The sequence below is a fragment of the Oncorhynchus mykiss genome, chromosome 9, assembly GCF_013265735.2.
Source record: "Oncorhynchus mykiss isolate Arlee chromosome 9, USDA_OmykA_1.1, whole genome shotgun sequence".
NCBI classification, from domain to species: Eukaryota; Metazoa; Chordata; class Actinopteri; order Salmoniformes; family Salmonidae; genus Oncorhynchus; species Oncorhynchus mykiss.
This window is the reverse complement of record NC_048573.1, coordinates 24,685,324-24,698,273: the sequence shown is the minus strand read 5'-3', so window position 1 is coordinate 24,698,273 and position 12,950 is coordinate 24,685,324. Positions and strand designations below refer to the sequence as shown.

The 12,950-nt window shown below is 42.5% G+C and overlaps 1 protein-coding gene across 4 annotated transcripts in view; it reads left to right on the top strand.

The window, feature by feature from the left end:
* Window positions 1-12,950, top strand: part of LOC110531786 (DENN domain-containing protein 4C) — a 75,033-nt gene that overhangs the window by 7,456 nt on the left and 54,627 nt on the right. For 3 of the 4 annotated variants that reach the window (XM_036987641.1, XM_021615208.2, XM_036987639.1), the window contains exon 2: window positions 38-329. The exons of the other annotated variant lie outside the window; for it this stretch is intronic. In XM_036987641.1, the coding sequence (XP_036843536.1) occupies window positions 201-329 (129 nt within the window). In that variant the 5' untranslated portion in view covers window positions 38-200. The remainder of the gene's footprint in view (window positions 1-37; window positions 330-12,950) is intronic. 4 annotated transcript variants of the gene reach the window in all.

Sequence of the window (12,950 nt, the reverse complement as noted above, 5' to 3'; positions counted from 1 at the left end):
ATTTCCTGAATTGGATCCTTTGTCCGTACCCTCCTAGGTGGATCCACTTATTCCAAAGCCTGCTTCAAAACACCACCACTGGAGAAGAGGTATTCGGAGTGGACTTTTAGTCTGACTCAGTAGGTGTGCAAACCATCCGCTTCAAACGTCAGTACAGAGACAAAGTGGAGTCACAATTCAACGGCTCAGTCATAAGACGTATGTGGCAGGGACTCCAGACAGTCACGGATTATAAAGGGAAAACCAGCCATGATGACGTCTTGCCACCGGACAAGCTAAACACCTTTGTCCGCATCGAGGACTGTGAGCTATCGTTCTCCGTGGCCGATGTGAGTATGACATTTTAAGCTTGTTAACCCTCGCAAGGCTGCCGGCCCAGACGGCATCCCTAGCCGCGTCCTCGGAGCATGCACAGACCAGCTGGCTGGTGTGTTTACGGACATATTCAATTTCTCCCTATCCCATTCTGCTGTCCCCACATGCTTCAAGATGGCCACCATTGTTCCTGTACCCAAGAAAGTGAAGGGAACTGAACTAAATGACTATCTGTCATCATGAATTGCTTTGAGAGGCTAGTTAAGGATCATATAACCTCCACCTTACCAGACACCCTAGACCCTCTGCAATTTGCATACCGCCCCAATAGATACACAGATGAGGCCATCACACTGCCCTATTCCCCCCCCCCCCCCCCCCCCCCCCCGGTTACTCAACCCTGCACCTTAGAAGCATGTCCTTAGAAGCTGGCCCTATGTACATAGACATGGAACACTGGTCACCTTAATAATGTTTACATACTGATTTACTCACTTAATTTGCGTAAATACTGTATTCTAGAGAAGCCAGCAGCTCCATAAGAGAAAGACCACCATGGTTGGCACAGTTAGAAAGAACAGGCCTGCGCTCCCCCCTGCACTCCTCACAACAAGAGGGAGAGAGGCCTTCTCATCAAAGTTTTGACTTCACCACCCCTCTAGTTTCTTACCTCCCAAAGAGGAATAAGAATGTGGTCCTCCTAAGCACACTGCACAAAATGGCTGAGATCAGTGATTGTGAGGGCAGGAAGCCAGCCATCATCCTGGACTACAACCACAACAAAGGAGGCGTGGACAACCTGGGCAAGGTGATTGGAACTTACAGCTGCAGCATGATGACTGCCCGCTGACCCCTGGTCATCTTTTATAACATCTTTTTATTTCATTGATGTGTCCTCATACAATGCCTTCGTGATATGGAACAAGATCAACCCTACCTGGATGCCTGATAAGCGGAACAAGAGGAGGGTGTTCCTGGAGCAGCTGGGAAAGGCACTTGTAACCCCACACAATCAAAGAAGGGAGCGCCTCCCCCGCACTGCAGCCTCTGCAATGCTTGTGAAAGCTATCTTGTCCTTATCCACCTGAGGCGAGGATATGCCAATTCTGCCCACAAAGAAAGACTGTAAAACAAATACTATGTGCTGTACATGTGAGAAATACATCTGCAAAGTCCATGCACACACACTTGCATACTGTCCTACATGTGCTAATTAGAGTTGATTGATTTATGTTCTTCACATTTTTGTTTTTGTTTTGTATATATTATCTTATTTTATTCTTATTGTTGTTTATACACCTTGTGGGTGGGGGCAATGGTTCAAAAAAATGGGAGAAGACTAGTATTTTGTAGTTGAAATCCTCATTGTATAGTATATAAGAATATTTCACCATGTTGCCAAAAAAGTTCAAGACTGTCATTGTTTCCCTTCAATAAAATGCATTCAAAACTACTTTCTGCACATTTCTGCTACTTTCTTAGTCTATACAAGTGCAATCTCTTGGGAAACAATTCATGTTTACACCTATGCAGTACCTTTTTAGCAATAATAATAAACCTCTACTTTAGTACAGAGAACAATTCTGACAGGTGTGTTGTAATAAAAATGAGTGATGTCCACTGATTTAAATGCGTTTCCACTGATTTAAATGCGTTCGTGAAGAAGGAAAACACACATATTCATGAAGCCGCTGTAGAACTTTTTGAGTATCTAAGGGCCCATGCCACATCTTCAGCCTCCTGAGGGGAAGAGGCATGGTCGTGTCCTCTTCACGACTGTTGGTGTCTGTGAACCGTGATGGATCCTTAGTGATGTGGACACCGAGGAACTTGAAGCTCTCGACCCACTCCACAACAGCCCAGTCGATGTGGATGGGGGCGTGCTAGGCCCTCCGTTTCCTGTAGTCCACGATCAGCCCCTTTTTGTCTTGCTGACGTTGAGGGAGAGGTTGTTGTCCCGGGTCTCTGACCTCCCTTTAGGCTGTCTTGTCATCGGTGATCAGGCCTACCACTGTTGTGTCGTCGGCAAACTTAATGATGGTGTTGGAGTTATGTGTGGTCATGGGAATACAGGAGGTGACTAAGCACACACCCCTGAGTGGCCCCCGTGTTGAGGGCCAGCATGGTGGATGTGTTGTTACCCCAAACACACGTGCACACACACTTTTGCCATCTGAATCAAATCAGGCAGAGGGGGTTTCAGCTATCCCCCCCCCCCCCCCCCCATTAATAGCCTGATTCCTCCTCCAGACGAGAACACATGGTTTTCCTGTTCTTCTTTTCAAATGGGGGTTTTGTTGCCGCCTTATCCCGGCTCTGTGCCGCAGACACCATACTGCGATGACAGGTTGCAGGGCCACTATTTTGCCGTGGGCCCTGTGGAGACTACAGCCATGGAGTGGTACTTTAGAGAGACATGGGTACCGCACTTATGAGGTGTAAGTCCAAGCTGTCACCAGATTGATGAAAGGGGCCACATACCAGATGTTTTGAGCTGGCTTTACATAATATGCAGTTGTATATGAAAGTCTTCCAAAGGATATTCCATTTAACAATCAATATAACGATTCCTAAAGCTATGAGGATGAGACAAAAACACACGTTGTGCTTCTCTTTCCAGAATGGAGGTTAGAATTGTCAGAGCGATATTTGCTGTGTGAACTGGAATGAGCCTCAAGTTGATATGAATGAATTTGCTTCGCCGGACCTCAGGGGCCTCTGGATAGTGGTTTGTGTTATCGGTGTTCTAGTTGATGCCCTAGAGATATTGTTGAATCCAGTAAGTGATTGGTCATAAGTATTGTTTGCTTATAGTACTGTAAAAGGGAAGGAGGTGGCTTACTAGATTTGTGTGGTGTAGGTTTTCAAGGCAGTAATTTAGATCGGTGAACATAAGACGTGTTATAGGTTCATGTTATTGTAACGTATTCAAATGTTCTTAAACATTTGTCTAGAGAGAAATACCTGTGCTTTGGTAGGAAAACTGTCAGTCTTTTCTGTGATATGTTCATATGTCTCTCTGTATGACAGTGTTGTGTGTGTCACTCACTGCCATTGCCATTCTCCTCAGACAAGTTGGTCCCCAGTCTCCAATGAATGGAGCTTCATGACAGGGCCTCTGCTCTGCTGGAATAATTTGAGACAGGCTTGTCAGAACAGACACAAGACTGTCTGCTGTCCATGACCACACACACACACACAGAAGACCCATCCCGCCCCCCACAAGACCTAACGTCCAGGGTCTGTTGTGTGACAGGAATGAGATGACTGACTAGAGGAGACCATTGGGGAGGGAGTTGGGGGTTTCACTCCGTACAGTTCATGCTGAAGAGTGAACCACTCTATAACCCTATAGATATATGCCCCTACAGCTTATTTGCTTGATTTATGTGGATCTTGCTTAGAAGTGTGCTTGGGAGAGACTATAGAGTACTGTTAAAATTGGACGATAGCTTGGCACTTGGAACAATGTGTGTGGTGAGGGTTCCTAGAAGAGTCCTCCTCTGCCTGAGGGCCGTTGGACTGGCGTTACTGGCTTTTGTCAGGTTTTCAAGTTGAGACCAGCACCACAGCCAAGAAACATGACCTGTAATACACAGGCACATAGGGGCCTGGCCTCTTCCCTGTGAATGGAATGACTCAATGGAGAGTAAAATATAATGAGTGAGGAATTGGCCAGCATGCCTCCCCCCTGATGACCAACGGCCAAAGCCAAGGGGAACTTCTGCCATATTGCTTACAGAAGGGCCATGTTCATAAGGGCACAGTGTAGTGAAATGTTCAGGTAGTGCCTCATCCATTTATATTTTTTCCCCCCCTTGGCTATATTCGGTAGGGCACAAAACGTTTGAAACAAAAGCAAGCGTTTCTTAAGCCCAGGTTGTCTCTCCCTTTTTTCCCTGTCCGTTTTCTTCTGTTTGGTGTAAATACAACACGACACTGGTGAACGTTGGGTGAAACAAGACTGGTTAGACTAGTGTTGGCACTTTCTATAGGCCTCTGTTGCTCATTCACACAGCCATCCCAGTGGAGACGGTGCTTAAATGAATGCAGAAAATTGCAAATCAAAACTTTTCTCCCACAGCGACTGTCATTTTTGTAAAGCCTATTTGATTCGGAGTTCGGACATTTTAAAATTTGTATTTGAACTATTTCTAAAATGCATACTTCTGTTTTTTTTCTGATCTCAATTCACTCAGGCGTAAGAGGGAGACTTGCGCTAATGGTGCTGGCACATGCGCAGATCAAATACACAGCTGGAATGCTGATTAAGCTGTTAACATGTCCTAATAATTCGAACGATTGCTCAGAAAACCAGGTTTTAATGGGCGTATGCTTACTTCGATTTAAGATAAACAGAGTGAAGTGTTTACATGACTAATGCCATACTCGGCCTACTGCCACAATCAGTTTAATATTGAATTATTAGTGTGCATGTAAACGTACTCCCTGTGACACCCAAGTAGTTCAGCTCTGCCCCAGAGTTACACAGGGGGACAAACTGTTCTGTTTTATAACCTTTTTAGTGACCAGTTAAAACATTAGGAAAGACTGTAGCACAATGGACATTTCACAGACCAGTTCAATTGGCCTTTAATATTATTTCAACTGTGCTTGATAATGCTCTCGTTGTACGAGGATGTGTTTTTATGACCCTACCTGCCCACGCCTGAGGCCTGCAGTTGTTTTAGAGTCAATGTTTTGTCTAAACACATTTATTGCTGAGTCATTTATGTTGATGTCAGATTGTAAAACGGTTAGTTCTGGCTACGCAATCTGATTGTCCGATGCCTCTTTCATGTTCCCTGTAGTCTACAGGGCCGCTATTCTCACAAGACAAGATGGCCGAACGTGAAAGGAGCACATGCCAGCTTCTGTTTACAATGTCCTCAAAGGCTTTTAATTTTAATCCCTTCTCCTTCTCCCAAAGTACTGGCGTGCACAGTTTATGGCTGAGAATTAATTTTTTATTTGCTTTCTGAATGTTTAAGGTGTACTTTAAAAACGAGCCTTACCCGCTTTTATTTACTGTAGGCGAACGTCTTCATTGAACTATTTTGTAGGCCACAGAGTTTGTGTAGGCATACATTATCCATGTGATGCCCTTTGAAGAACCACACCGGATCGATTTCCTGCGGGGACTCACCCCTTCCCAGATAGAATAACAACACGAGTGGCATGGGGGCTGCCTGGCATTGTTCAGGGCTGGGTTGCCATGGCAGCGCTAGTGTTTGTGTACATTGTCTGTCCACAAAGAGAATACGTTGTGCTTGTCTTCTATTTTACTAGTGTGTGTTCGTGTTCAGGGTAGCCTAAATATAGGAAACACACACATCCTCTACCCAGTGTGTGTGTGCGCATGTGGCCTACATATGTAGGATCTTAATTTGATCACCCTGTTGCAGGAGAACTTTCTCCGGGATGCTGGCCTTCTAGGCGGAGTTGTAAAGACTGGCCAATAAAAAGAAAAGGAAAGATTAAGATGGGCAAAAGAACACAGACACTGAACAGAGGAACTCTGCCTAGAAGGCCAGCATCCCGGAGTCGCCTCTTCACTGTTGAAGCTGAGACTGGTGTTTTGCGGGTACTATTTAATGAAGCTTCCTGTTGAGAACTTGTGAGTGTCTGTTTCTCAAACTAGATACTCTAATGTACTTGTCCTCTTGCTCAGTTGTGGACCGGGGCCTCCCACTCCTCTTTCTATTCTGGTTAGAGCCAGTTTGCGCTGTTCTGTGAAGGGAGTAGTACACAGTGTTGTACAAGATCTTCAGTTTCTTGGCAATTTCTCGCAAGGAATATTCTTCATTTCTCATAACAAGAATAGACTGACGAGTTTCAGAAGAAAGTTAATTGTGTCTGGCCATTTTGAGCCTGTAATCGAACCCACAAATGCTGATGCTCCAGATACTCAACTAGTCTAAAGGCCAGTTTTATTGCTTCTTTAATCAGAACAACAGTTTTCAGCTGTGCTAACATAATTGCAAAAGGGTTTTCTAATGATCAGTTAGCCTTTTTATAATGATAAACTTGGATTAGCTAACACAACGTGCCATTGGAACATAGATGGTTGCTGATAGGTGTTCAGTGGCCCATTATGTAGATCTTCCATTAAAAATCAGCTGTTTCCAGCTACAATAGTCATTTACACTGTATTTCTGATAAAATGTTATGTTAATGGTTAAAAAAAATGCTTTTCTTTCAAGAACCAGGCAATTTCTAAGTGACCTCAAACTTTTGAACAGTACTATATATATAATATATATTCTCTCTCATATTTAATTTGACAATTTTCACTGTCCGGAGGAATGTGATCTGGGCCTCTGTGCCATTAGGACAGCCATTAGTGAGGCTTGGTCTGGTGGATTAGGTGATTGGCAGGTAGCTGATATCACCTTGCTTTCACTGAGTTGTTCTCTCTCAAGCTTGACACCTTTACTTCCTACAACAGACTAACCTTGTTGTGTGGGGTGCGTACATGCGCGTGTGTTTTGTTGGGGGTCCATTTCGAAGTATAGGTGCAGGTGTTCAACAGGTAATCCACTATGCTGCAGAATTTCAAGCGACGGGGTTGGTTGAGAGTGCTGTTGTCAGGGAAACGTCGATGGAGCCAAACACTTTGCCAGGACCGTGTGCTGAATACGAAGCCACGATGATGCTGCTTTTGTTTCAATGAACTCAAGTCCCAGCTTTAGCTCAGGGGGAACAGAGGAATCCTCATCCAAACCAGACCGTATTATGAAGGGGGACATTTCCTCTCAGTTGAATTCCATTCAAGGTTGTGTTTGTTATGAGATTCTGTGTGCATGAGTTTACATACTCATAATGTAGTTTATATAGGCCTATTTGTTGTGGTTGTAGGAGAGTTAGTTGGATGTAAAAGGATGATGACGTGTGATTATTTTTCCTAATGGTGGGCTGATGGGACTAATGGGCTACTATTCCGAATAGTGGGATATGTTTTGTCTGAGCCTTACCAAGTACAAGGCCTAACGGTACATAACACGATGGGGGCGACGAAACGACGGAAGCCTCTACTTTTCAATGGAGGGAAGGGAAGTGGGCGGGGTGACCGTTGGGCGATTCGAGCCTGTGGAAACATGAACGGGGGAGACTTAAATTGTGGAAAGCTGAACTTTATGCAAATACTCTGCGATGTCACGGTGCTATTGACAAATCGAAGCACGCTATAGCTTCCAGACCCTACTGGATTGGCTGTTGATATTTAGCAGTACCTTGCTAGCACCCAAACGAGGGCGAGGCTAGGGTGGCGAGGCAAAATACAAGTGCTAGTTAACAGGGCCGGTAACAGCGTTGGCAGGACTTGTACAGTGTTTGTTTGTAGATCTCTGTTTCTGTTTACGTTTTGTCTTGTGGATCCTTTCATTACCAACCGCGTGTGTGTTTATTTATGTAAAAGATCAGGCATCTGGGCCCACAGTGCCAGGAAGCTGACATGGCCATAGCATGACCGTGAGTCATACCCACCACCACTCTGTGATAACAGTTTGCTCCTGACTCCTACTGGCACCATATCAGCTTGAGAATAATGGTCTCTGTTTGTTACAGAGTGTTCTACCGTTAAGTATCCAAAGAAGAAGAAAAAATGCTTCTTGTACACCGGCTAGTGTGGGACTTGGTCTTCAATAATCCAGTGAGATTGTAAATGTATGGTTTGAGTAGATCATTGTATTCAACAGCTAGGCAATATGATTTGTTACAGTGGATTTTACTGGCCTACTTATCATGACATTGTGTCCATAGTCCATCAATATGTATGTTTTAATTGTCACATGGCACTTAGCAAGCTGCATTAAAAGACAATGCAGCTCAGCCTCGTTTAGCTATTGGTAATTCAATGCATGATTTAGATATGGTACCAAGATGCATAAATAACTCACTCCCAGTTGTGTGAAAAATATGTTATTGATGACATCAGCCACTTAAGTTGGGTGTTTTGTTTGGACTGCTGCAAATACCCATTAATTGAACAGTATGAACCTGAGCCTTCATCCTTAATCGTGTGAGCGTGCATGCCAGATGACGCAATTCAAATGTCACTCTGGATCTTCGATTACCCGTGCAAGCATGTTGACTCTGAAGTCTTAACTATTCATGAGATCTAAAATATATGAGGTGGGAGTAGCTTTTTCAAACCTTGAGCTGTAAGGTACACTGAGTGTACAAAACATTTAAGAAAACCTTCCTTATATGAGTTGCCCTCAGAACAGCCTCAATTCGTCGGTGCATGGACTCTACAAGGTGTTGAAAGCGTTCCACAGGTATGCTGGCCCATGTTGTTCAAAGGCACAAACATTTTGTATTTCCCATTCGCACTCTGAATGGCACACACACAATCAATGTCTTAATTGTCTCAAGGCCTAGAAATCCTTCTTTAACCTGTCTTCTCCTCTTCATCTACACTGATTTGAAGTAGATTTACCAAGTGCCATCAATAAGGGATCATAGCTTTCACCTGGTCAGTCTATGTCATGGAAAGAGCAGGTGTTCATAATATTTTGTACCCCACTGTTACAGACCAGGGTTGTTTATTTTTAAAAGCCTGATGTACCACTTCAGAGTTCTGATGCGAAACGTCTGATACGGCTTTGAGAGAGCCAGGCCCCTCTATGCATTAAAGACTAACAAGACAAGCTGTTTTCCAGTCACAAGTCCACTAACCACCACCAGACAAACACATTCTCTGTGCCATAAGAGCATTGATCTAGAACACATTTAATGGTGTGCTTTATTACACGGCAAAAAGTCTATTAAGAATGAAAGCTAGCTCTGACGGTTAACTGTGAGGTGTAACCATGGATACGATGATTTAAATCTCTGCAGAAAGTAGTACCAACAGTGGCTTGTCTCCTCTGTCTGCTATAGTGCACTGCATAGCATACTAAGGACTCTGTTCAATCAAACTAACTCACTATCTGGATGGTGAAGGGGTCCGGACAAACACCATTATTTTTGTGGTATGAGAATGCATGGCCAGATTCATTTGGATGAGAACTTTGTTTACTGCGCAAAGCAAAATAAACTTGACTGCATTTTGATTTGCACACACACATTTTCAGAGGAATAATTGCTGCCTGTGGTTTTGCCCTCTGAGTAAAGTAAATAGCTCAGGGAAAGAGCATGTTATGTGGGATGTATCTCAGCTCCTTTGATCCTGAAGCCCGGTCCCACTCACTCTCTCCAGAATCGTTCCATGTCATTTCAGCAAGCCATGACGCCACCCATCTTCGATTGTTCTGAAATATTTTCTGCAGTTAGAAACCGATACGATAAGCATTCCTGTAACATTATTTCATGAAATATAACTTGAACTCTGAAAAAATGTAGCTAATTGATTTCAGATAACATTAATTAAATATAGCACCTATCGTCTGATTTGGACAACATCTTCCTACCAGTGAGTAGTAATACATGAGGAATTCCCAAAAAATTCAGAATGCCACCCATGGACCCCCCCCACACCCCAACAACCAGTATCTGTTCTCCATGTCTGACAAGTAGTGTGAAGCTGAGGTTTGGAGTATTGCTTCTTAATACTATAATGTATTCACAGTGATTTTGGTAATGGTTATGTTCCCCTGTTCAGAGAATTTAGACATTTGAAGTCTCTTGCCCTAATTCCCAAAATAGAGTGGGAAAGTACCAGGTTTTGCCCAGTAGATGGTGCTATTCGTGCTACCCACCCTTGTATCCAGTTTTCTGGTTTCGTGTTTATTAAATTGATCACAATATTTTCGTTGAAAGTGGGTAGAAAACCATTAGCTCTAGCTCATGGTGATGACAAATTGTGTGGCCATCCTCACAAGTCAAGCCAGTCCTCCATGAAAGCAATTTAGTTTGTCCTTCTCTAGAAACCTAATGGTTCAACCCAACTCTCCTTTAAAAGTCTAACAAATGGCAGCTCTCTGAGAGGGCTTATTCCTATGGTGCAATTCTCATGAATACTTTTCCTACAAGCCCACAACTTGGAGAAATGGGCTGGAGACGAAACTGCGGCGAAAACCCTAATAAAATAAAACAATTATAAACCATTGCGTGGTAGTCTTATGTTTTCCAATACAATTATTAGAAAAATCTCTATGATAAGTGACATTTACCATTAAACCCAATACCAGTGCCATTGTATTGTTGGGACTTTCACCATTGTAGACCATTAGAGACCATAATGGTTTGCTTTTGTTCACCAGGAGTGGTCTAACTAATACACCACACACTCAAAGGGGCCGTTTCCTGGACAAAGATTAATCCTAGACTAAAAAGCATTTTCAACTGAGTTTTTCCATTGAGTTTGGCTGTTCTGTCTAGGCTTAATCTGTTTCCCGGGAAACAGCCCCTCAATCCATTCTCAACCAATGGAAACTCATGATGCTGAAAAGCCCTTGGCTAAATAAATAAATGATCTCACTCCAATACATTTTAATAGAAAGTTAGCAAAAATAGATAAGATCTTGCTACCATGGAAAGGAAAATACCTGTCTATTTGTGGAAAATTCACCCTGATTTAACTCTTTCGTCATCACAGTTTACCAAGCGACCGTTTCTTTAAATTAAATGAGCAAAAAATATATTTATTTGGAATGGCAAACCAGACAAAATGAAAAGGTCCTATTTTTAAAATGAATTAGGAGGACAGAGATTAAATATTAAAACATTAGAAGTTAAATATTAAAGCATCAGACCTCTCACTAAAGGCTTCAGTCATACAAAAGTTATAGTTAAATCCAAACTGGTTCTCTAGTAAATGACTAAGAATGTCTCACCCCATGAACAAAAATGGCCTTTTTCCTTTTATTCAGATTACAACCGCTCACTTTCGGTTATTTGAAAATGAAATCAGCTCCAAAATATCATTATTTTTTTAACAAGCCATAGAAAGTTGGTTGCAATTTCAGTTTAATCCACCTGAAAAGAAAGAGCACATAATACAGCAAATATTGTGGTTAAACTCAAATATACTAATTGATAAAAAACCTTGATTTCCTGATAAAATGTAAAAAATTAAATTAAATTAAAATGTAAATAGACAATCTTTGTAAATTATATCATAAACAGGACTGGTGGAGTTATGTCACACATGCAGCTAACAAAGACTGTCTGCTCTACCCAAAATTTCAAACAACTAATTACAGCATTACCACAAAAATGGAAGCGGCAAATGGACGGGGGAAAAAGTAAGGAACTTGTCTGTCGGCCCTGCATTAAAGACCAAATAGGTTCAAGAAAATTGTGATAAATAAAAATATATACCAGTTTCATTTAAGGACCAAAGAATTGACAGCTGCGCCATGTAAATTGTAAAATAGTTGGGAAGAGATCTTCGATGTACCGATTCCATGGCACAACGGCGCCGGATTCAAAACTTCAAATTTTTCTATTTAAATGATTCTACAAAATTCTTGCAACCAATAGAATGTTATATACAGTTGAAGTCGGAAGTTTACATACACCTTAGCCAAATACATCTAAACTCAGTTTTTCACAATTCCTGACATGTAATCCTAGTAAAAATGCCCTGTCTTAGGTCAGTTAGGATCACCACCTTATTTTAAGAATGTGAAATGTCAGAATAATAGTAGAGAGAATTATTTAGTTCAGCTTTTATTTCTTTCATCACATTCCCAGTGAGTCAGACGTTTACATACACTCAATTAGTATTTGGTAGCATTGCCTTTACATTGTTTAACTTGGGTCAAACATTTCAAGTAGCCTTCCACAAGCCTCCCACAATAAGTTGGTTGAATTTTGGCCCATTCCTCCTGACAGAGCTGGTGTAAAGGAGTCAGGTTTGTAGGCCTCCTTGCTCGCACCCACTTTTTCAGTTCTGCCGACAAAGTTTCTATAGGATTGAGGTCAGGGCTTTGTGATGGCCACTCCAATACCTTGACATTGTTGTCCTTAAGCCATTTTGCCACAACTTTGGAAGTATGCTTGGGGTCATTGTTCATTTCGAAGACCCATTTGCGACCAAGCTTTAACTTCCTGACTGATGTCTTGATGTTGCTTCAATATATCCACATATTTTTCCATCCTCACGATGCCATCTGTTTTTTGAAGTGCACCAGTCCCTCCTGCAGCAAAGCAACCCAACAACATGATGTTGCCACCCCTGTGCTTCACGGTTGGGATGGTGTTCTTTGGCTTGCAAACCTCCACCTTTTCTCTCCAAATAATGGTAATTATGACCAAACAGTTATATTTTTGTTTCATCAGACCAGATTACATTCCTCCAAAAAGTATGATTTTTGTCCTCATGTGCAGTTGCAAACCGTTGTCTGGCTTTTTTTACGGCGGTTTTGGAGCAGTGGCTTCTTCCTTGTTGAGCGGCCTTTCAGGTTATGTCTATAGGACTCGTTTTACTGTGGATATAGATACTTTTGTACCTGTTTCCTCCAGCATCTTCACAAGGTCCTTTGCTGTTGTTCTGGGATTGATTTGCCTTTTTGCACCAAAGTACGTTAATCTCTAGGAGACAGAAGGTGTCTCCTTCCTGAGCGGTAAGACAGCTGCGTGGTCCCATGGTGTTTATACTTGCGTACTATATTTTGTACAGATGAACGTGATACCTTCAGGAGTTTGGGAATTGGTCCCAAGGATGGAACAGACTTGTGGAGGTCTAC